The 24,942-nt window shown below is 42.8% G+C and overlaps 1 protein-coding gene and 6 non-coding genes across 15 annotated transcripts; 6 read left to right on the top strand and 1 right to left on the bottom strand.

The window, feature by feature from the left end:
- Nucleotides 1-1,224: 1,224 nt before the first annotated feature.
- trnag-ccc (transfer RNA glycine (anticodon CCC)) lies at nt 1,225-1,295 on the top strand. The gene has a single exon. It is a non-coding gene; the product is annotated as a tRNA-Gly (tRNA).
- A 2,145-nt stretch (nt 1,296-3,440) lies between these two features.
- trnag-ccc (transfer RNA glycine (anticodon CCC)) lies at nt 3,441-3,511 on the top strand. Its single transcript has one exon. It is a non-coding gene; the product is annotated as a tRNA-Gly (tRNA).
- A 2,145-nt stretch (nt 3,512-5,656) lies between these two features.
- On the top strand, nt 5,657-5,727 carry trnag-ccc (transfer RNA glycine (anticodon CCC)). Its single transcript has one exon. It is a non-coding gene; the product is annotated as a tRNA-Gly (tRNA).
- A 2,146-nt stretch (nt 5,728-7,873) lies between these two features.
- On the top strand, nt 7,874-7,944 carry trnag-ccc (transfer RNA glycine (anticodon CCC)). The gene has a single exon. It is a non-coding gene; the product is annotated as a tRNA-Gly (tRNA).
- Nucleotides 7,945-10,089: 2,145 nt separating this feature from the next.
- On the top strand, nt 10,090-10,160 carry trnag-ccc (transfer RNA glycine (anticodon CCC)). The gene has a single exon. It is a non-coding gene; the product is annotated as a tRNA-Gly (tRNA).
- A 2,145-nt stretch (nt 10,161-12,305) lies between these two features.
- On the top strand, nt 12,306-12,376 carry trnag-ccc (transfer RNA glycine (anticodon CCC)). Its single transcript has one exon. It is a non-coding gene; the product is annotated as a tRNA-Gly (tRNA).
- A 1,439-nt stretch (nt 12,377-13,815) lies between these two features.
- Nucleotides 13,816-24,676, bottom strand: LOC113588608 (putative C-mannosyltransferase DPY19L4). 9 transcript variants are annotated; one of them, XM_081713065.1, is made up of 20 exons: nt 24,278-24,676; nt 23,770-23,854; nt 23,369-23,548; nt 22,758-22,885; nt 22,474-22,564; nt 22,117-22,238; nt 21,769-21,914; nt 21,325-21,448; nt 21,009-21,143; nt 20,786-20,917; nt 20,584-20,685; nt 20,411-20,484; nt 20,102-20,260; nt 19,803-19,922; nt 19,449-19,569; nt 19,288-19,344; nt 18,927-19,009; nt 18,456-18,588; nt 17,501-17,659; nt 13,816-17,360 (listed from the first exon to the last, which is right to left on the bottom strand). In XM_081713065.1, the coding sequence occupies exons 2-20, from the start codon at nt 23,840-23,842 to the stop codon at nt 17,196-17,198; spliced, it is 2,304 nt and encodes a 767-aa protein (XP_081569191.1). In that variant the 5' UTR covers nt 23,843-23,854; nt 24,278-24,676; the 3' UTR covers nt 13,816-17,195. The 9 variants fall into 9 exon arrangements, with proteins under 9 accessions (XP_081569191.1, XP_026883661.2, XP_026883663.2 ...); XM_027027860.3 differs by having other exon boundaries at nt 23,369-23,590; nt 24,278-24,675; XM_027027862.3 differs by having other exon boundaries at nt 20,584-20,682; nt 23,369-23,590; nt 23,770-24,676.
- Between the last annotated feature and the right edge of the window lie 266 nt (nt 24,677-24,942).

Here is a 24,942-nt window from a genome sequence, read left to right as displayed (position 1 = left end):
AGACCCTTGAGATGAGATGGTCTCGGTCCGGTCCCAAACTAACTCTGGAACTTTGCGATGAGAATGTGCTCTGACCTCGATCCGACCCAACTATCAGCTGCACCAGCAAGTTGCATATTACCCTGGTACACTAATTAGATATTAGGATTAGATTAGGTATCGATTACTTGCTACAGCTATGAAAAATGACATCTCTGCCATCTCTCCTTGTTAAACACCGTAGAAATATGCACTCAATAGGACCTTCTTCCTCCCGCCCCGACAGGTCTGACCAATAAGCGGAGAGAACGTTCGCACCTGGCTTGTTCTGACGCATTTTGGAGCGCTGGCATTTTTCGCGTGAAAACATTCCCAACCGAGAGGGGAAAATACTCCAAGTTTACAAACTCGTTAACTGATTCAGACCAGAGCAAAGAAACTTCTCATCATGACAAGTGTATAAAACAAGTTACATCACACTGAACACAGGACAATATGAAATACTAAGACAAGACAATCCATAAAATTGCAAACCAGTCTGCTGGTGTGTACAGTTGATTTAATATGACCATGTACTGTTCACAACAAAACATCACATGATCACACAGACTGAAGACAGTATTCTATCAAAGGTGCAACTTATTCCAAGAAAATGCCTTCACCACCAACGTAGATACAATTGCTTATTCTAAGCATCAGTATCTGAGCTGCAAATACAGTGTAGATTTGAATATTTGCCCAATATTCATCAGCATTTGTTACCAGAGCCTATGAAGCACTGGCCTGCAAGTGCTGCAAATTATGTGTGTATGTTTAAGGGGTTTTATCTTTGCTGACACATAATCTGCCTCGAATGAGTATCCTACAGTCTGCATTCATGCATCCAATGGGCTTTGGGTTCACAGTTAGACTCTAAGGATGTATGACGAGGGACGTATGTGGTCACCAGCAGACCAGAGAGGAGCACAGCACTGTGCCTAACCGCAGACACATCTGGTTCAAAATTAAGATTTTTGTTGTTTCTGGTGAATTTGTCTGTTTGGTTCGATAAATCCCATTCCTTTCTGTTTAAATTTGTGTTTTCTTATCTGGTTCTTCCGCTACGACGCTACACTGCTTCTACAAATAATACTTTTCCTGTTTATTCTCAAAGAAAAAACCGACAACGTGCCTTTAATGATCAGCCAAAATTGAACGATCTTTTGTATCGTTTAACTGATTAATGGACAAGAGACTCTCAAGACAGCGCCAGTGATGTAGCGGTATCATGCAAGATTCCCATTCTCGTAACCCGGGTTCAATTCCCGGCTGGCGCAAAATATTTGTGAACGAAGCGTGAAAGTAGATTATTACGTCACCTTTCAGAGCTGATATCTCACATTCCCCCCACAAGCAAATAACCACCTAGTCGATCTAAGTGTAGAGCTTCCTATGAATATAAGCAGTGTTCTTTACAAAGTGTTTTGTAACTAAGGGAGTTCACTTGCCCCTCACTTAATTACAAAACACAATTTGTCAGGATTAATCTGCCCAGGATTCATAGATGATTTAATCTTCAAGATAGCACACTCTACTGGGTTGTTAGAAAACCAAACACAAACAAATAATTACATAATGCAATATACCTTATACAGCAGAATTGCACATTTACTTTTTTACTGTGAATTTCAATCAGTTCAAATGGTAACTGTTACCGTTATCTATTAGGATTACTACTTATTCGTTTAAATTGTTTGTTGCTCCGTTCCTTCCTTTTAGGGTGTTTTCACAACTGGACTTTGTACATTTACATTTTCAGCTATTAGCAGACACTCTTATGACTAAAGTGCTTCGTCATTTCCTCATAGAACACATCCTAGTACAGTACAGCAGGTTAGAGTCCAAGATACCAAGAACTACTAGTTTCAGTTAGTCAACATAGGAGCAGGGTCAGTGGTCATTTAAATATTCCACAAACAGACAGGTCTTCAGTCTGCGTTTGAAGACAGCAAACGACTCTGCTGTCCAGACAGCCAGTGGACGTTTGTTCCGAGTTTGAGCCAGGACAGAGAATAGTCGCCATGCTTGTCTTCCATGAGACTTGAAGCGTGGTTTTTCAAGCAGAGTCGTACTTGACGTTGGAAGTTCTCGAGTGAAACCAGAGTCCGGTTGAATCGGTTTTCACCCTTGAGTCGATTCGTTTGCACAGGTGTGAATACAGTAACTGCGATCGGACGCGAACCAAAACAGGCGCAACGAGACCCTTGAGATGAGATGGTCTCGGTCCGGTCCCAAACTAACTCTGGAACTTTGCGATGAGAATGTGCTCTGACCTCGATCCGACCCAACTATCAGCTGCACCAGCAAGTTGCATATTACCCTGGTACACTAATTAGATATTAGGATTAGATTAGGTATCGATTACTTGCTACAGCTATGAAAAATGACATCTCTGCCATCTCTCCTTGTTAAACACCGTAGAAATATGCACTCAATAGGACCTTCTTCCTCCCGCCCCGACAGGTCTGACCAATAAGCGGAGAGAACGTTCGCACCTGGCTTGTTCTGACGCATTTTGGAGCGCTGGCATTTTTCGCGTGAAAACATTCCCAACCGAGAGGGGAAAATACTCCAAGTTTACAAACTCGTTAACTGATTCAGACCAGAGCAAAGAAACTTCTCATCATGACAAGTGTATAAAACAAGTTACATCACACTGAACACAGGACAATATGAAATACTAAGACAAGACAATCCATAAAATTGCAAACCAGTCTGCTGGTGTGTACAGTTGATTTAATATGACCATGTACTGTTCACAACAAAACATCACATTATCACACAGACTGAAGACAGTATTCTATCAAAGGTGCAACTTATTGCAAGAAAATGCCTTCACCACCAACGTAGATACAATTGCTTATTCTAAGCATCAGTATCTGAGCTGCAAATACAGTGTAGATTTGAATATTTGCCCAATATTCATCAGCATTTGTTACCAGAGCCTATGAAGCACTGGCCTGCAAGTGCTGCAAATTATGTGTGTATGTTTAAGGGGTTTTATCTTTGCTGACACATAATCTGCCTCGAATGAGTATCCTACAGTCTGCATTCATGCATCCAATGGGCTTTGGGTTCACAGTTCGACTCTAAGGATGTATGACGAGGGACGTATGTGGTCACCAGCAGACCAGAGAGGAGCACAGCACTGTGCCTAACCGCAGACACATCTGGTTCAAAATTAAGATTTTTGTTGTTTCTGGTGAATTTGTCTGTTTGGTTCGATAAATCCCATTCCTTTCTGTTTAAATTTGTGTTTTCTTATCTGGTTCTTCCGCTACGACGCTACACTGCTTCTACAAATAATACTTTTCCTGTTTATTCTCAAAGAAAAAACCGACAACGTGCCTTTAATGATCAGCCAAAATTGAACGATCTTTTGTATCGTTTAACTGATTAATGGACAAGAGACTCTCAAGACAGCGCCAGTGATGTAGCGGTATCATGCAAGATTCCCATTCTCGTAACCCGGGTTCAATTCCCGGCTGGCGCAAAATATTTGTGAACGAAGCGTGAAAGTAGATTATTACGTCACCTTTCAGAGCTGATATCTCACATTCCCCCCACAAGCAAATAACCACCTAGTCGATCTAAGTGTAGAGCTTCCTATGAATATAAGCAGTGTTCTTTACAAAGTGTTTTGTAACTAAGGGAGTTCACTTGCCCCTCACTTAATTACAAAACACAATTTGTCAGGATTAATCTGCCCAGGATTCATAGATGATTTAATCTTCAAGATAGCACACTCTACTGGGTTGTTAGAAAACCAAACACAAACAAATAATTACATAATGCAATATACCTTATACAGCAGAATTGCACATTTACTTTTTTACTGTGAATTTCAATCAGTTCAAATGGTAACTGTTACCGTTATCTATTAGGATTACTACTTATTCGTTTAAATTGTTTGTTGCTCCGATCCTTCCTTTTAGGGTGTTTTCACAACTGGACTTTGTACATTTACATTTTCAGCTATTAGCAGACACTCTTATGACTAAAGTGCTTCGTCATTTCCTCATAGAACACATCCTAGTACAGTACAGCAGGTTAGAGTCCAAGATACCAAGAACTACTAGTTTCAGTTAGTCAACATAGGAGCAGGGTCAGTGGTCATTTAAATATTCCACAAACAGACAGGTCTTCAGTCTGCGTTTGAAGACAGCAAACGACTCTGCTGTCCAGACAGCCAGTGGACGTTTGTTCCGAGTTTGAGCCAGGACAGAGAATAGTCGCCATGCTTGTCTTCCATGAGACTTGAAGCGTGGTTTTTCAAGCAGAGTCGTACTTGACGTTGGAAGTTCTCGAGTGAAACCAGAGTCCGGTTGAATCGGTTTTCACCCTTGAGTCGATTCGTTTGCACAGGTGTGAATACAGTAACTGCGATCGGACGCGAACCAAAACAGGCGCAACGAGACCCTTGAGATGAGATGGTCTCGGTCCGGTCCCAAACTAACTCTGGAACTTTGCGATGAGAATGTGCTCTGACCTCGATCCGACCCAACTATCAGCTGCACCAGCAAGTTGCATATTACCCTGGTACACTAATTAGATATTAGGATTAGATTAGGTATCGATTACTTGCTACAGCTATGAAAAATGACATCTCTGCCATCTCTCCTTGTTAAACACCGTAGAAATATGCACTCAATAGGACCTTCTTCCTCCCGCCCCGACAGGTCTGACCAATAAGCGGAGAGAACGTTCGCACCTGGCTTGTTCTGACGCATTTTGGAGCGCTGGCATTTTTCGCGTGAAAACATTCCCAACCGAGAGGGGAAAATACTCCAAGTTTACAAACTCGTTAACTGATTCAGACCAGAGCAAAGAAACTTCTCATCATGACAAGTGTATAAAACAAGTTACATCACACTGAACACAGGACAATATGAAATACTAAGACAAGACAATCCATAAAATTGCAAACCAGTCTGCTGGTGTGTACAGTTGATTTAATATGACCATGTACTGTTCACAACAAAACCTCACATGATCACACAGACTGAAGACAGTATTCTATCAAAGGTGCAACTTATTGCAAGAAAATGCCTTCACCACCAACGTAGATACAATTGCTTATTCTAAGCATCAGTATCTGAGCTGCAAATACAGTGTAGATTTGAATATTTGCCCAATATTCATCAGCATTTGTTACCAGAGCCTATGAAGCACTGGCCTGCAAGTGCTGCAAATTATGTGTGTATGTTTAAGGGGTTTTATCTTTGCTGACACATAATCTGCCTCGAATGAGTATCCTACAGTCTGCATTCATGCATCCAATGGGCTTTGGGTTCACAGTTAGACTCTAAGGATGTATGACGAGGGACGTATGTGGTCACCAGCAGACCAGAGAGGAGCACAGCACTGTGCCTAACCGCAGACCCATCTGGTTCAAAATTAAGATTTTTGTTGTTTCTGGTGAATTTGTCTGTTTGGTTCGATAAATCCCATTCCTTTCTGTTTAAATTTGTGTTTTCTTATCTGGTTCTTCCGCTGCGACGCTACACTGCTTCTACAAATAATACTTTTCCTGTTTATTCTCAAAGAAAAAACCGACAACGTGCCTTTAATGATCAGCCAAAATTGAACGATCTTTTGTATCGTTTAACTGATTAATGGACAAGAGACTCTCAAGACAGCGCCAGTGATGTAGTGGTATCATGCAAGATTCCCATTCTCGTAACCCGGGTTCGATTCCCGGCTGGCGCAAAATATTTGTGAACGAAGCGTGAAAGTAGATTATTACGTCACCTTTCAGAGCTGATATCTCACATTTCCCCCACAAGCAAATAACCACCTAGTCGATCTAAGTGTAGAGCTTCCTATGAATATAAGCAGTGTTCTTTACAAAGTGTTTTGTAACTAAGGGAGTTCACTTGCCCCTCACTTAATTACAAAACACAATTTGTCAGGATTAATCTGCCCAGGATTCATAGATGATTTAATCTTCAAGATAGCACACTCTACTGGGTTGTTAGAAAACCAAACACAAACAAATAATTACATAATGCAATATACCTTATACAGCAGAATTGCACATTTACTTTTTTACTGTGAATTTCAATCAGTTCAAATGGTAACTGTTACCGTTATCTATTAGGATTACTACTTATTCGTTTAAATTGTTTGTTGCTCCGTTCCTTCCTTTTAGGGTGTTTTCACAACTGGACTTTGTACATTTACATTTTCAGCTATTAGCAGACACTCTTATGACTAAAGTGCTTCGTCATTTCCTCATAGAACACATCCTAGTACAGTACAGCAGGTTAGAGTCCAAGATACCAAGAACTACTAGTTTCAGTTAGTCAACATAGGAGCAGGGTCAGTGGTCATTTAAATATTCCACAAACAGACAGGTCTTCAGTCTGCGTTTGAAGACAGCAAACGACTCTGCTGTCCAGACAGCCAGTGGACGTTTGTTCCGAGTTTGAGCCAGGACAGAGAATAGTCGCCATGCTTGTCTTCCATGAGACTTGAAGCGTGGTTTTTCAAGCAGAGCCGTACTTGACGTTCGAAGTTCTCGAGTGAAACCAGAGTCCGGTTGAATCGGTTTTCACCCTTGAGTCGATTCGTTTGCACAGGTGTGAATACAGTAACTGCGATCGGACGCGAACCAAAACAGGCGCAACGAGACCCTTGAGATGAGATGGTCTCGGTCCGGTCCCAAACTAACTCTGGAACTTTGCGATGAGAATGTGCTCTGACCTCGATCCGACCCAACTATCAGCTGCACCAGCAAGTTGCATATTACCCTGGTACACTAATTAGATATTAGGATTAGATTAGGTATCGATTACTTGCTACAGCTATGAAAAATGACATCTCTGCCATCTCTCCTTGTTAAACACCGTAGAAATATGCACTCAATAGGACCTTCTTCCTCCCGCCCCGACAGGTCTGACCAATAAGCGGAGAGAACGTTCGCACCTGGCTTGTTCTGACGCATTTTGGAGCGCTGGCATTTTTCGCGTGAAAACATTCCCAACCGAGAGGGGAAAATACTCCAAGTTTACAAACTCGTTAACTGATTTAGACCAGAGCTAAAGAAACTTCTCATCATGACAAGTGTATAAAACAAGTTACATCACACTGAACACAGGACAATATGAAATACTAAGACAAGACAATCCATAAAATTGCAAACCAGTCTGCTGGTGTGTACAGTTGATTTAATATGACCATGTACTGTTCACAACAAAACATCACATGATCACACAGACTGAAGACAGTATTCTATCAAAGGTGCAACTTATTGCAAGAAAATGCCTTCACCACCAACGTAGATACAATTGCTTATTCTAAGCATCAGTATCTGAGCTGCAAATACAGTGTAGATTTGAATATTTGCCCAATATTCATCAGCATTTGTTACCAGAGCCTATGAAGCACTGGCCTGCAAGTGCTGCAAATTATGTGTGTATGTTTAAGGGGTTTTATCTTTGCTGACACATAATCTGCCTCGAATGAGTATCCTACAGTCTGCATTCATGCATCCAATGGGCTTTGGGTTCACAGTTAGACTCTAAGGATGTATGACGAGGGACGTATGTGGTCACCAGCAGACCAGAGAGGAGCACAGCACTGTGCCTAACCGCAGACCCATCTGGTTCAAAATTAAGATTTTTGTTGTTTCTGGTGAATTTGTCTGTTTGGTTCGATAAATCCCATTCCTTTCTGTTTAAATTTGTGTTTTCTTATCTGGTTCTTCCGCTGCGACGCTACACTGCTTCTACAAATAATACTTTTCCTGTTTATTCTCAAAGAAAAAACCGACAACGTGCCTTTAATGATCAGCCAAAATTGAACGATCTTTTGTATCGTTTAACTGATTAATGGACAGGAGATTCTCAAGACAGCGCCAGTGATGTAGTGGTATCATGCAAGATTCCCATTCTCGTAACCCGGGTTCAATTCCCGGCTGGCGCAAAATATTTGTGAACGAAGCGTGAAAGTAGATTATTACGTCACCTTTCAGAGCTGATATCTCACATTCCCCCCACAAGCAAATAACCACCTAGTCGATCTAAGTGTAGAGCTTCCTATGAATATAAGCAGTGTTCTTTACAAAGTGTTTTGTAACTAAGGGAGTTCACTTGCCCCTCACTTAATTACAAAACACAATTTGTCAGGATTAATCTGCCCAGGATTCATAGATGATTTAATCTTCAAGATAGCACACTCTACTGGGTTGTTAGAAAACCAAACACAAACAAATAATTACATAATGCAATATACCTTATACAGCAGAATTGCACATTTACTTTTTTACTGTGAATTTCAATCAGTTCAAATGGTAACTGTTACCGTTATCTATTAGGATTACTACTTATTCGTTTAAATTGTTTGTTGCTCCGTTCCTTCCTTTTAGGGTGTTTTCACAACTGGACTTTGTACATTTACATTTTCAGCTATTAGCAGACACTCTTATGACTAAAGTGCTTCGTCATTTCCTCATAGAACACATCCTAGTACAGTACAGCAGGTTAGAGTCCAAGATACCAAGAACTACTAGTTTCAGTTAGTCAACATAGGAGCAGGGTCAGTGGTCATTTAAATATTCCACAAACAGACAGGTCTTCAGTCTGCGTTTGAAGACAGCAAACGACTCTGCTGTCCAGACAGCCAGTGGACGTTTGTTCCGAGTTTGAGCCAGGACAGAGAATAGTCGCCATGCTTGTCTTCCATGAGACTTGAAGCGTGGTTTTTCAAGCAGAGCCGTACTTGACGTTCGAAGTTCTCGAGTGAAACCAGAGTCCGGTTGAATCGGTTTTCACCCTTGAGTCGATTCGTTTGCACAGGTGTGAATACAGTAACTGCGATCGGACGCGAACCAAAACAGGCGCAACGAGACCCTTGAGATGAGATGGTCTCGGTCCGGTCCCAAACTAACTCTGGAACTTTGCGATGAGAATGTGCTCTGACCTCGATCCGACCCAACTATCAGCTGCACCAGCAAGTTGCATATTACCCTGGTACACTAATTAGATATTAGGATTAGATTAGGTATCGATTACTTGCTACAGCTATGAAAAATGACATCTCTGCCATCTCTCCTTGTTAAACACCGTAGAAATATGCACTCAATAGGACCTTCTTCCTCCCGCCCCGACAGGTCTGACCAATAAGCGGAGAGAACGTTCGCACCTGGCTTGTTCTGACGCATTTTGGAGCGCTGGCATTTTTCGCGTGAAAACATTCCCAACCGAGAGGGGAAAATACTCCAAGTTTACAAACTCGTTAACTGATTCAGACCAGAGCAAAGAAACTTCTCATCATGACAAGTGTATAAAACAAGTTACATCACACTGAACACAGGACAATATGAAATACTAAGACAAGACAATCCATAAAATTGCAAACCAGTCTGCTGGTGTGTACAGTTGATTTAATATGACCATGTACTGTTCACAACAAAACATCACATGATCACACAGACTGAAGACAGTATTCTATCAAAGGTGCAACTTATTGCAAGAAAATGCCTTCACCACCAACGTAGATACAATTGCTTATTCTAAGCATCAGTATCTGAGCTGCAAATACAGTGTAGATTTGAATATTTGCCCAATATTCATCAGCATTTGTTACCAGAGCCTATGAGGCACTGGCCTGCAAGTGCTGCAAATTATGTGTGTATGTTTAAGGGGTTTTATCTTTGCTCACACATAATCTGCCTCGAATGAGTATCCTACAGTCTGCATTCATGCATCCAATGGGCTTTGGGTTCACAGTTAGACTCTAAGGATGTATGACGAGGGACGTATGTGGTCACCAGCAGACCAGAGAGGAGCACAGCACTGTGCCTAACCGCAGACCCATCTGGTTCAAAATTAAGATTTTTGTTGTTTCTGGTGAATTTGTCTGTTTGGTTCGATAAATCCCATTCCTTTCTGTTTAAATTTGTGTTTTCTTATCTGGTTCTTCCGCTACGACGCTACACTGCTTCTACAAATAATACTTTTCCTGTTTATTCTCAAAGAAAAAACCGACAACGTGCCTTTAATGATCAGCCAAAATTGAACGATCTTTTGTATCGTTTAACTGATTAATGGACAAAAGACTCTCAAGACAGCGCCAGTGATGTAGTGGTATCATGCAAGATTCCCATTCTCGTAACCCGGGTTCAATTCCCGGCTGGTGCAAAATATTTGTGAACGAGGCGTGAAAGTAGATTATTACGTCACCTTTCAGAGCTGATATCTCACATTCCCCCCACAAGCAAATAACCACCTAGTCGATCTAAGTGTAGAGCTTCCTATGAATATAAGCAGTGTTCTTTACAAAGTGTTTTGTAACTAAGGGAGTTCACTTGCCCCTCACTTAATTACAAAACACAATTTGTCAGGATTAATCTGCCCAGGATTCATAGATGATTTAATCTTCAAGATAGCACACTCTACTGGGTTGTTAGAAAACCAAACACAAACAAATAATTACATAATGCAATATACCTTATACAGCAGAATTGCACATTTACTTTTTTACTGTGAATTTCAATCAGTTCAAATGGTAACTGTTACCGTTATCTATTAGGATTACTACTTATTCGTTTAAATTGTTTGTTGCTCCGTTCCTTCCTTTTAGGGTGTTTTCACAACTGGACTTTGTACATTTACATTTTCAGCTATTAGCAGACACTCTTATGACTAAAGTGCTTCGTCATTTCCTCATAGAACACATCCTAGTACAGTACAGCAGGTTAGAGTCCAAGATACCAAGAACTACTAGTTTCAGTTAGTCAACATAGGAGCAGGGTCAGTGGTCATTTAAATATTCCACAAACAGACAGGTCTTCAGTCTGCGTTTGAAGACAGCAAACGACTCTGCTGTCCAGACAGCCAGTGGACGTTTGTTCCGAGTTTGAGCCAGGACAGAGAATAGTCGCCATGCTTGTCTTCCATGAGACTTGAAGCGTGGTTTTTCAAGCAGAGCCGTACTTGACGTTCGAAGTTCTCGAGTGAAACCAGAGTCCGGTTGAATCGGTTTTCACCCTTGAGTCGATTCGTTTGCACAGGTGTGAATACAGTAACTGCGATCGGACGCGAACCAAAACAGGCGCAACGAGACCCTTGAGATGAGATGGTCTCGGTCCGGTCCCAAACTAACTCTGGAACTTTGCGATGAGAATGTGCTCTGACCTCGATCCGACCCAACTATCAGCTGCACCAGCAAGTTGCATATTACCCTGGTACACTAATTAGATATTAGGATTAGATTAGGTATCGATTACTTGCTACAGCTATGAAAAATGACATCTCTGCCATCTCTCCTTGTTAAACACCGTAGAAATATGCACTCAATAGGACCTTCTTCCTCCCGCCCCGACAGGTCTGACCAATAAGCGGAGAGAACGTTCGCACCTGGCTTGTTCTGACGCATTTTGGAGCGCTGGCATTTTTCGCGTGAAAACATTCCCAACCGAGAGGGGAAAATACTCCAAGTTTACAAACTCGTTAACTGATTCAGACCAGAGCAAAGAAACTTCTCATCATGACAAGTGTATAAAACAAGTTACATCACACTGAACACAGGACAATATGAAATACTAAGACAAGACAATCCATAAAATTGCAAACCAGTCTGCTGGTGTGTACAGTTGATTTAATATGACCATGTACTGTTCACAACAAAACATCACATGATCACACAGACTGAAGACAGTATTCTATCAAAGGTGCAACTCATTGCAAGAAAATGCCTTCACCACCAACGTAGATACAATTGCTTATTCTAAGCATCAGTATCTGAGCTGCAAATACAGTGTAGATTTGAATATTTGCCCAATATTCATCAGCATTTGTTACCAGAGCCTATGAAGCACTGGCCTGCAAGTGCTGCAAATTATGTGTGTATGTTTAAGGGGTTTTATCTTTGCTCACACATAATCTGCCTCGAATGAGTATCCTACAGTCTGCATTCATGCATCCAATGGGCTTTGGGTTCACAGTTAGACTCTAAGGATGTATGACGAGGGACGTATGTGGTCACCAGCAGACCAGAGAGGAGCACAGCACTGTGCCTAACCGCAGACACATCTGGTTCAAAATTAAGATTTTTGTTGTTTCTGGTGAATTTGTCTGTTTGGTTCGATAAATCCCATTCCTTTCTGTTTAAATTTGTGTTTTCTTATCTGGTTCTTCCGCTACGACGCTACACTGCTTCTACAAATAATACTTTTCCTGTTTATTCTCAAAGAAAAAACCGACAACGTGCCTTTAATGATCAGCCAAAATTGAACGATCTTTTGTATCGTTTAACTGATTAATGGACAAGAGACTCTCAAGACAGCGCCAGTGATGTAACGGTATCATGCAAGATTCCCATTCTCGTAACCCGGGTTCAATTCCCGGCTGGCGCAAAATATTTGTGAACGAACCGTGAAAGTAGATTATTACGTCACCTTTCAGAGCTGATATCTCACATTCCCCCCACAAGCAAATAACCACCTAATCGATCTAAGTGTAGAGCTTCCTATGAATATAAGCAGTGTTCTTTACAAAGTGTTTTGTAACTAAGGGAGTTCACTTGCCCCTCACTTAATTACAAAACACAATTTGTCAGGATTAATCTGCCCAGGATTCATAGATGATTTAATCTTCAAGATAGCACACTCTACTGGGTTGTTAGAAAACCAAACACAAACAAATAATTACATAATGCAATATACCTTATACAGCAGAATTGCACATTTACTTTTTTACTGTGAATTTCAATCAGTTCAAATGGTAACTGTTACCGTTATCTATTAGGATTACTACTTATTCGTTTAAATTGTTTGTTGCTCCGTTCCTTCCTTTTAGGGTGTTTTCACAACTGGACTTTGTACATTTACATTTTCAGCTATTAGCAGACACTCTTATGACTAAAGTGCTTCGTCATTTCCTCATAGAACACATCCTAGTACAGTACAGCAGGTTAGAGTCCAAGATACCAAGAACTACTAGTTTCAGTTAGTCAACATAGGAGCAGGGTCAGTGGTCATTTAAATATTCCACAAACAGACAGGTCTTCAGTCTGCGTTTGAAGACAGCAAACGACTCTGCTGTCCAGACAGCCAGTGGACGTTTGTTCCGAGTTTGAGCCAGGACAGAGAATAGTCGCCATGCTTGTCTTCCATGAGACTTGAAGCGTGGTTTTTCAAGCAGAGCCGTACTTGACGTTCGAAGTTCTCGAGTGAAACCAGAGTCCGGTTGAATCGGTTTTCACCCTTGAGTCGATTCGTTTGCACAGGTGTGAATACAGTAACTGCGATCGGACGCGAACCAAAACAGGCGCAACGAGACCCTTGAGATGAGATGGTCTCGGTCCGGTCCCAAACTAACTCTGGAACTTTGCAATGAGAATGTGCTCTGACCTCGATCCGACCCAACTATCAGCTGCACCAGCAAGTTGCATATTACCCTGGTACACTAATTAGATATTAGGATTAGATTAGGTATCGATTACTTGCTACAGCTATGAAAAATGACATCTCTGCCATCTCTCCTTGTTAAACACCGTAGAAATATGCACTCAATAGGACCTTCTTCCTCCCGCCCCGACAGGTCTGACCAACAGGTCTGACCCGACAGGTCTGGCTTGTTCTGACGCATTTTGGAGCGCTGGCATTTTTCGCGTGAAAACATTCCCAACCGAGAGGGGAAAATACTCCAAGTTTACAAACTCGTTAACTGATTCAGACCAGAGCAAAGAAACTTCTCATCATGACAAGTGTATAAAACAAGTTACATCACACTGAACACAGGACAATATGAAATACTAAGACAAGACAATCCATAAAATTGCAAACCAGTCTGCTGGTGTGTACAGTTGATTTAATATGACCATGTACTGTTCACAACAAAACATCACATGATCACACAGACTGAAGACAGTATTCTATCAAAGGTGCAACTTATTGCAAGAAAATGCCTTCACCACCAACGTAGATACAATTGCTTATTCTAAGCATCAGTATCTGAGCTGCAAATACAGTGTAGATTTGAATATTTGCCCAATATTCATCAGCATTTGTTACCAGAGCCTATGAAGCACTGGCCTGCAAGTGCTGCAAATTATGTGTGTATGTTTAAGGGGTTTTATCTTTGCTCACACATAATCTGCCTCGAATGAGTATCCTACAGTCTGCATTCATGCATCCAATGGGCTTTGGGTTCACAGTTCGACTCTAAGGATGTATGACGAGGGACGTATGTGGTCACCAGCAGACCAGAGAGGAGCACAGCACTGTGCCTAACCGCAGACCCATCTGGTTCAAAATTAAGATTTTTGTTGTTTCTGGTGAATTTGTCTGTTTGGTTCGATAAATCCCATTCCTTTCTGTTTAAATTTGTGTTTTCTTATCTGGTTCTTCCGCTACGACGCTACACTGCTTCTACAAATAATACTTTTCCTGTTTATTCTCAAAGAAAAAACCGACAAGGTGCCTTTAATGATCAGCCAAAATTGAACGATCTTTTGTATCGTTTAACTGATTAATGGACAAGAGACTCTCAAGACAGCGCCAGTGATGTAGTGGTATCATGCAAGATTCCCCTTCTCGTAACGCGGGTTCAATTCCCGGCTGGCGCAAAATATTTGTGAACGAAGCGTGAAAGTAGATTATTACGTCACCTTTCAGAGCTGATATCTCACATTCCCCCCACAAGCAAATAACCACCTAGTCGATCTAAGTGTAGAGCTTCCTATGAATATAAGCAGTGTTCTTTACAAAGTGTTTTGTAACTAAGGGAGTTCACTTGCCCCTCACTTAATTACAAAACACAATTTGTCAAGATTAATCTGCCCAGGATTCATAGATGATTTAATCTTCAAGATAGCACACTCTACTGGGTTGTTAGAAAACCAAACACAAACAAATAATTACATAATGCAATATACCTTATACAGCAGAATTGCACATTTACTTTTTTACTGTGAATTTCAATCAGTTCAAATGGTAACTGTTACCGTTATCTATTAGGATTACTACTTATTCGTTTAAATTGTTTGTTGCTCCGTTCCTTCCTTTTAGGGTGTTTTCACAACTGGACTTTGTACATTTACATTTTCAGCTATTAGCAGACACTCTTATGACTAAAGTGCTTCGTCATTTCCTCATAGAACACATCCTAGTACAGTACAGCAGGTTAGAGTCCAAGATACCAAGAACTACTAGTTTCAGTTAGTCAACATAGGAGCAGGGTCAGTGGTCATTTAAATATTCCACAAACAGACAGGTCTTCAGTCTGCGTTTGAAGACAGCAAACGACTCTGCTGTCCAGACAGCCAGTGGACGTTTGTTCCGAGTTTGAGCCAGGACAGAGAATAGTCGCCATGCTTGTCTTCCATGAGACTTGAAGCGTGGTTTTTCAAGCAGAGCCGTACTTGACGTTCGAAGTTCTCGAGTGAAACCAGAGTCCGGTTGAATCGGTTTTCACCCTTGAGTCGATTCGTTTGCACAGGTGTGAATACAGTAACTGCGATCGGACGCGAACCAAAACAGGCGCAACGAGACCCTTGAGATGAGATGGTCTCGGTCCGGTCCCAAACTAACTCTGGAACTTTGCGATGAGAATGTGCTCTGACCTCGATCCGACCCAACTATCAGCTGCACCAGCAAGTTGCATATTACCCTGGTACACTAATTAGATATTAGGATTAGATTAGGTATCGATTACTTGCTACAGCTATGAAAAATGACATCTCTGCCATCTCTCCTTGTTAAACACCGTAGAAATATGCACTCAATAGGACCTTCTTCCTCCCGCCCCGACAGGTCTGACCAACAGGTCTGACCCGACAGGTCTGGCTTGTTCTGACGCATTTTGGAGCGCTGGCATTTTTCGCGTGAAAACATTCCCAACCGAGAGGGGAAAATACTCCAAGTTTACAAACTCGTTAACTGATTCAGACCAGAGCAAAGAAACTTCTCATCATGACAAGTGTATAAAACAAGTTACATCACACTGAACACAGGACAATATGAAATACTAAGACAAGACAATCCATAAAATTGCAAACCAGTCTGCTGGTGTGTACAGTTGATTTAATATGACCATGTACTGTTCACAACAAAACATCACATGATCACACAGACTGAAGACAGTATTCTATCAAAGGTGCAACTCATTGCAAGAAAATGCCTTCACCACCAACGTAGATACAATTGCTTATTGTAAACGTCAGTATCTGAGCTGCAAATACAGTGTAGATTTGAATATTTGCCCAATATTCATCATCATTTGTTACCAGAGCCTATCAAGCACTGGCCTCAAGACAGGGACAACAGAAAAAATGGCTTGTGACTTCAGAGATTGATTAATTTAAATCAGGGCTTATTTTAAGGGGAGAAAAACAAACTTGCATCTTTAGGCAAGATATATATTTGTTTCATTATGTGCCTATACACACACAAAAAAAACATGTGGGGAAAACCTGACAGATTTCTGAGCAGCCAGGTGATGCCTGGAACTGTCACAGCACCAGCAGGGACGGTTCCAGGTGCTGAAGATGCCCCACGTCTGTGTCAACACCTTAGACAAGCCTAATCAGGCATTTGTATAGTTTTAAGACTCCAAGGTGCTTGCCAGTGCAGCAAAGCCTGCAGACAGAGGAAGGGTACTACAGCACTGCAGGTGTGTTATGCAGGAAGTGGCAATATAAATCTAATACAAGGGGGGTTGTTCTCATTAGTGTAAAGGTAAAACTTTCTCCTCCACTATGGGATTAGACAGAACAGCTGAGAAATGTGTGTCACTTGCTTAGACATTTCCAGTAATAGCAGCCCTAAAAAGACATGGCATAATAAATTCCTTTTTGAGGCAGCCACAGAACCAGCCTGCACTATTCTCAAACTCTAAAACCACATTACCCACAATACTTACTTACTGTGTGCTGTGACTGGACTTTGTGATCTGGTTGCTTTCTTTCTTGAGTCATATGGAATATATTAAGGACAGAGATGTGTACGTACACACACACACACACCCAGCACCAAAACTCTGTGCATAATTAGAATCTGATTCAGAGTAAAACAATCCTAAAAAAACAAAACAAAAATTTTTAAATCTCATGGCATTTCAGAGCTCACAGTCAAGGAGTCTGATGCAAAATGGCGCTAAAGTTCAGAGAGCAGGAGAAAAACGACAGAAAGCAAGCAAAAACAGAAAGGAGTGATGGCGAGTAAACGATGACCCTCAGTACTGGAAGGAGATGACGGAGTTCACGCGGTAGACGTGGTACGAGCGGTTCCAGAACACCCGCGTGAAGTAGTTGGTGTACGGGGAGTAGTTCATTTTGATCTCGTGACAAAATCGCCCGTACTTGGCGAAAGTGTACGTCTCACCTTTGTCATACACCACCTAGTGGACAACACGAAAATAACAAATCCCTTAAACTAGAATTCGTTTTTCTAGAACAAAAATACAATACGCTTATTACAAGTCAGTATTTGATTTGTAATAGGTGTAATTAAATCTTTTCAATATAAAGTTTGACGAACATGTCCATTGGCGTAGTCGAGCAAGTCTTTGATCCTACAGCCTCTGACAGAGCTCATCTGGTTACACAGCTCCTCCTCCACGATCACGAAGCTGCTCTGCTGAGCCGTAAGAAGCTTGTAGACCTCCTCAGCAGAGCGCATGGCATACACCTGATACGTCTGTGCACACACAAAAACACGCACAATTGAGAGTTTCAGTCAGGAGCAAGTCAGGAGCAAGCACACAAATCTCAATCTCGAATCAAAATGAAGTCCTGGATTTTGTTATTTCATGTAGCTGAACAATGCGTGAAACCATTTCTTTATCCTCACAGCATTCGGTGAGGGGAAAGCGATGAATTTGCAGGAGCTGCGTCTGCAGGGTTGTGATTTGTGTAGCTCAGTTCTACAGGGTCAACACCTTAACCACAGACCTCACCTATGTCAGTACAGACTCTAACATGATGCCACAAACATGACGTCACATCGCTCAGAATACTCCCACATGCTAGTAAAATAGTCCACCGCTCAAGTAGCCTTCCACAGTGGAACACAGAAGAGCAAAAGTCTGTCTGGATGCAGCTCTGTGAAGTTTCTGGCAGGCAGCACCATGTTCTGGGATCAACTAACCTTTAAAAAAACCCACACACACACAACTTCCTATTTCAAGGTACTCTGCAAAGTCGTGTGTGTCTGTGCTCTCCATGAGAAGTATTCACAAAACCAGATCCTAGGTCAGCAGATCTGCAGGAGAAATGTTTCACCAATACCAGCCCATGTGTGGCAATGACATTAATTCAAAAGAACGTCAAGTGCCCCGAGGTCCCTGACAGAGATACCACACACACGCGTGTACTGACTCTCACTCCTCTACGGTAGGCCGAGGTCAGTTTAGAGAGGGAGACTGGTGACACACACACACACACACACACACACACACACACACACACACACACACACACGTATACATACTCACACTCTCACTCCTCTGTAGTAGGCTGAGGTCAGTGTAGAGGGGGAGGCTGGTGACTGGCCACCCTGTGCACACCTTCACTGTGCCCAGCAATGCAGGACTGGCAGCAAACACAGCTGCCAGTGGAGCGTGACTCCTACAGAAGACAGTCAGAGAGACACACAGCACTGCTCATCAATAATGCTTCAGAGAACTACATTACCCACCAGCCTCTACCAAATCCACTTCACATCTTTCATCACTTTATACACAAAGTTCATTTTGCTCACCAAAGTTAAGAGATTTAAAAGTTAATTTACTGCCAATAAAATCTGTTTAGATAAAAGGATGAACAATGTAGAGAAACATTTTCTATTTGCAGGAACTCTCCCATTCACCTCATACACACGTGTATACACACACACACACACACACACACACACACACACACACACAGAGTAAAAGAACACGCGTTTCTGTACATCTCAAACTCACTTAATCCAGTTCATGAGCTCCACGGTGTCCGGATCATAAAACTCCTGAACCTCAGTTAGTTCAGACAACACGCGTGGAAAAAACTGCAAAGAAATAGAGCATGTTACACAACCCCCTCCCTGCCTTACATAAAGTCATGTCCCCCCACCCCCCACCCCACACATTTTCAGAAATAAAAACTTCAGTCAACAATTATAAAGCATTATCATAATGTCATTAATGAAAGACCAGTGTGAGAACATAAACATTTACAATAACTGCCAGACAGTTTATTGTTATTGTGAAGGTTTCTGCAGTGTCAAAATTTAAAACACAATGACAGCCTCTCAAACCCGTGTCCCTCACAGACTCTCACACTCACCTCCCTCCATAAGCTGAAGGCAATGATGGTGGGTACTGCTGTGCTCAGTATTAGCGCCTGTAAAACACCACCAAGAGTAATTGCTCTCTGAGTAGAACAGGCCAAAGAGTATTATGGGGTATACTGAGAATCCATCCATCCGTCCGTCCATCCATACCCACCAGTACTACAGGGTGGACCGACTTCAGTCTGACCCATCTGAACACGGTCACCCACAGCTCAGGAGAACACACTCCAAACGCAGTGAACGCACACACATACGGTGTCCACAGGTACTTCATGCTACAGTGCGGGAGAGGCGACAGGAACGGTCAGACACACACGCGCTCCCTGGACAGGGCCCAGTCACACACATCTCACTTCATTAATCCCCACAGCTTCACTACAGCACTGACCATTAGCAGACAACGACTCACACCTGAGGTAGCAGTGTTCACCGTCAGCATAACCAAAGCAGTGGACAGGGGTGGTTATTAGTAGTGTAGTGGACAGTGGTGGTGAATGAACTCATCTACCCTTGAAACAGCATGGCGAGTGCTCCAAACAGCAGCGTGTGGAACACGTGGTAGATCACCTCTGGACGCTCTCCTATCCGCCCCTGCTCCATCTGCACACCGCCCATCAAACGCTCTCCACTGCACACAGAAATACATTACCCATCATCCTCTCCAAGAATGGCAACCAGAATGCTTCCCTATGATTGGACAGCTCACCAGCCACGATTTTACCTGTTAATGGCCTTCAGCTGATCATGACCACACAAACAACAACATGTAGAAACAGAGCCACAACTGTGTGCCTCACACAGACAAACCTGAGTCTCCTGTAGATGGCCTGCATGGTGGAAAACAGACATACAAGCATCACCAGTACATAGAACGGCAGGACAGAGGCCTGAGTGAGACGAAGGAAGAGGTCCTGTCCTGGGGACTGGAATCCCTCCTCACACAGCAGCAGATTGGGGATGAACTCCCTGACAACACAGACACATGCGCGTGCGCGCGTGCACACACACACACACACACACACACAGTATGTGAAGGAATTCTTGTTTTGTAAAGATGGTTCTTGGCAGTAGTCAGAAGCATGTGGTGGACTGCTGTGTGTGTGTGTTGAATCTCACGTTGTTGAATTTAGTCCAAACTTGACTTCCAGAAATTTCAGAATAAAATCACTCTGATCCACTGGAAGAATCTTCTACAAAAAGAAAGAAGTAGGCATTCAGACCTGCCAGTCGCGTGGAAAGAAACCTTCTCCTGGGCTATGTAGCACACACAGCAGCTGTCTCGGTCTCACCTTCACCAGATAGTTGAAGGTGATGCCTGTGGTGAAGACCAGATAGAGGTGCAGAACGAGCTTCATCAGCCTGGCCACCAGGGGCCCCATCTTCATGTTCTGCTACAATGGTGAACATATGAGGTTACAACAAGCATGTGACACATTGTCAGCAGTGGGGGGCATGAGGTTACCTGGTTTGAGGTGGGGTGGGGGTTGTTACCTGGAGGTACCTGGCCAGCAGGCTGGCTACGAGCAGACTGAGGAGGGGGGAGGAGAGAAGAGCTGATCTCTGGTACTGGAGGACATAGGCCAGCAGCAAGGAGCTCAGATACACTTTGTGGATGTCCGCCGTCTGTCCCCAGACCCGAGAAGGAGGGAGAGAAGTCATTCAGTTGGTGTGTGTGTGTGCGCGTGTGTGTGGGGTGGGGTGGGGTGGGGGGTACCTTGCGGGCTGGTATCAAGTCAAAGCAGTCCAGCAGTAACAGCACCACACCCTGTACAAACAGCACGTAGTGGCCGTGCTCCCACATCACGATGAAGGTGAATGTCGTCACACTCATCAGCAGGTAACAGAACATCTACAACACACAGAAACCAGCCTCCTTAAAACACACGCAAACAGCACAGACAAAAACAACCACCTAATAAAACCCAGCAACACAACTAAATTCCGCGCCTGTAAGGCCGCTGAAAAGCGGAGCCTGCGGAGGGAAAGTGGCAGGCGTACGGATTGTTCAGGTGCTGCTGGCGCATGCACACCTCTGTAGCAGCGCTGATGTTGTTGCTGAGGAAGCTGGTCAGGGCAGCTACTTGGCAGGAGAAGTACGGCAGGGCCCAGTTGTCGCGCAGGGGGATGGCGTAGACCACGGTTGTCGTGTCCGGCCTGCAGCGCACAGTCAAAGAGAGGGACAGCAGCCGTGTGCGTCAAGCTACGCACGCACGTTAATGATAAATACACCAACTCACCAGCAAGAAAACGTGCCTACAGTTACGTAAACCCGACAAACCTGAAGTGTCTCAGACGTCATCACTGGACCCAAATGTTTAATACACCAAACACAGAGACAGCTTAACGGCACAATTTCAAAGTGCTCGGGAACACCACAAGATGAACCTAAAAGTATCACTGATGTGAAGACAGTCCTGAGAACAGAGTAAACTAGCAGCGTACAGGGTCCCAGTGCACGCCTGAAACAGTCTCACCTGTTGATGATATACCAGGCCACGGCCAGCAAGCCTGCCACCCAGGTACCACTCATCACCCAGCTGCACACAAACAGCGCCGTGACATACACAGCCTGCAGACCAAACACCACCCCTATGTAGAAATACACCGGCTCAATAGAGTCCTACAGCACGAGAGCGAGAGAGAAGATTACAGGTGAATTTGGGTAAATTCAGACATTATGGCAGAAACATTTATTTTAGGTTTTATTTTTCCTTTAAAAAGATATTGCTGGGAATGTAAACAGCACTAGCAGCACACACACAGCCATAACAAGAGCGTCCGCGGATAAAGATAAACACGAACAAATGTGAGGAAGGTGAGACCTGACTGCCACTGAGCTTATAGAGCAAACTGCAGAGGAGCTCTGGGTAGAGCGACAGCTGCTCTACTGCGTTTATGGTCTGGCCCGACACGGTCCTGTTATCCCGCGTTAGCTCATACACACCTGCACAGAAGGGGAGAGAAAACAGGGATCAATTAGACTAAATTTGACATGGTAACTGTACATGCATGTTCTGAAATACATTTTTAAAATAACTTTAAAAAGGTGTTGTAAATATTGTTAACCCTCAGACATGAATATTACTAAACAGCAGACAGTGATATATGCCTGCGTAATGTTTTGTTCCATCTGCATAACTAAATATTTCACAGAAAGAGCAAGGCTAGAGTTTTATTACCCTTCTCGAAGGAAGAGGCAAAGAGCATGTGTTTGTAGTAGTAGTAATAGAGACCACTGCCTCCCTGGAAGGTAATTTCCCTCTCCATCTCCTAAAAATAAAAACATGAAAACACATGCTTCAGAGTTTCATAATCATAGAATCTGTGTTTTTACTACTGCCTTCAACTAGGTACACAAAGAGGAAACTGGATGAACACAAACATGCCTTTTTACACCTGAGTGGGGTGGGTGAGGGCTTGGAACGTGCTCTCAATGCAAATACCAAACATGGTGCCACCTCACCTGCCGACTAGAGAACCAGAACTTCCTCTCGTGGTAGGTAGACAGGTACACAGCATATATCATCCCACAGGTCACTGCTGCTAGGCAACCAATGAACAACTTCACTACACGCTGCAAAAGAACAGCTACTGGGGGGTGGGGGTGGTAAGAGAGAGAGCAAATAAAGAGAGAGAAACTATGATCAATACAGTCAGGTGCACAATAGCCAGGTCATAACTGTTTAACAACAAGCACTGTGATATGGCCACAACTACAACATGCATGTACACAGTGTATGTAAACTAAATTATGAACCTGTAAGTAAAGAGTTGTTTGCAGTGATCCACACGTTAACAAATGTAAGGAGAGCTGCCACATTAACCATGATTACACATTCAGGATTCTGAAAGCAAAAGCACCAACATGACTAATGTAACCTGAGACCAATTTCTCTCACACCCTCTTCCACAGTTACAAATGTGCTTGACTTGAAATGTAATAACCAAAACAACTTTGTCAGCAGTCTGTGTGAGCAAACAAAAACATATCAAAGATGACTCAGCAACACAAAACAAAAAAAGCGTGGCGCAAGTATTTCACTATCAAAACCTTGGCAGGGTAGAAAGGCTCACATTTACTGCATCTGTGAGCTCCTTCGGCTGAGCCTGTGCCGTTAGCGGAGAGATGATCTACTTTCTCTTCCTCTTTAGGGGATGAGGCGCCCTCTACATCCGTGCCACCCTTTCTTGCGTCCCCAGCTGTGGGACCTTCTCCATCTGCGTGCGCGCCATCCGCCGTTCCGACCTCTGCACCTGCGCGTGTCGCAGTGCTGTCGTCCTCGTCTGTCGTTTCAACTTTTCAAATGTTTCACAACAGTTTACCCAAGGACCTACTAACGTCCTTAAAACTACATTCGGGATAACAAGTTGACATAAAAAAAAGTTGTGCTCTGGCAATTAAACGATTAAGATGAACGTTTATAGTGTTATAAAATGCACATACAAGAAAGTACCCAAAAAAACCAAAAACCTACCTTCGTAAAGCCGGCCTAATGGTCCTTCAGACGCAGGGTCGTCCTTCTCTCTCCTGCATCGCAGTTCTGCCATTTCTATATAAAGCTGGGGTACATATGACCTAGACGTCTTCAAGTCATCATCAAGTGATAATTACATTACAAGGCCGCGAAATATGATCTAACGTGACAATTAAGATCCTTCACTCCTAAAAAGCGTCAAAAACAGCTTGTCGGTACGATTATTTCATACCAAAACACAAATGTCTCGTTGACTTAAGGTCCGACCAATGTTGAAATGCTGTCTGGATCGGTTATGAGCCAAAACCCCGGCGTTCAAAAATCTTTGGCAGTGCAGCCAGCTAGCGTTAGCCTATCTAACAACTACATCTTCGTTCGTTTCAAATTAGCCAACTAGCGTTAGCCTAACTAGCTATGCTAGCTAGCTAAACATTCTAAGAGACTGAAAAATGTTTAGCTAACCTATCTGTCAGATATGACAGCATAACTAGATAGCTATGTGACTTACCAGACAACGGGTAAGGTTGCCCAATGATACAAGCTGTTATCTAATTACATTATACTACTTAATGGCTATTTTATATTGGTTATTTAGCAAGTTGGGTGGCTAGTTTAGTTTAGCGTTAGCTTCTAGCTAGCTATCTTAGCTAAGGTGTTTGATGCTGAAGGAGTGAAAGTACGAACTAAAAGTAGCCTATGTATCCCAGCTAGCTAGCCCCGTACAGGTATAACCTAACATTTGGTTATTTTCATTGTCTTAACAGACATATGTCGTATCTCTGAAGGAAATGCGACACAAAACACTATAGTATAGGATAGCTATCACTTCAAGATTCTGCACACCTAAACTTTGCAGTGCTATGAGCTAGCTACGGATCCCTCCGTAGGACAAAATTCTTGTACCGCTTGCATTTGGCAATTAACTTAGTGTTTTATATATTCTTTTCCGAAACGGATCAAATTTCCACAGCATGTGTGGAGATTTACATTTGAAGTTAATTTGCTCTGTTCATACCCTGTCAAGTAGTCAGTTTTATTGTTTTTAAACTTCGAATGAATTAGGTAAGATCCCAAGATTACGCATTCACCAGCTACACGATAAATGCTGAACACACGTTGGTTTTAATTTGGTTCTGATGTATCTCGCTAGACCTGTCATTCATTCGTTAGACT

This window comes from Electrophorus electricus, chromosome 4 (genome assembly GCF_041902795.1).
Source record: "Electrophorus electricus isolate QZ-2024a chromosome 4, ASM4190279v1, whole genome shotgun sequence".
Classification (NCBI taxonomy): Eukaryota; Metazoa; Chordata; class Actinopteri; order Gymnotiformes; family Gymnotidae; genus Electrophorus; species Electrophorus electricus.
This window is presented reverse-complemented; position numbering and strand designations above follow the sequence as displayed.

Excerpts from the sequence above, each read along its gene's own strand:
- LOC113588608 (XM_027027860.3), bottom strand. The coding sequence starts at position 23,842 with ATGGCAGAACTGCGATGCAGGAGAGAGAAGGACGACCCTGCGTCTGAA. Across the intron at positions 23,591-23,769 it reads ATTAGGCCGGCTTTACGAAG|TTGAAACGACAGACGAGGAC; the intron begins GTAGGTTTTTGG and ends ACATTTGAAAAG. Across the intron at positions 22,565-22,757 it reads TCTGGTTCTCTAGTCGGCAG|GAGATGGAGAGGGAAATTAC; the intron begins GTGAGGTGGCAC and ends TTTTATTTTTAG.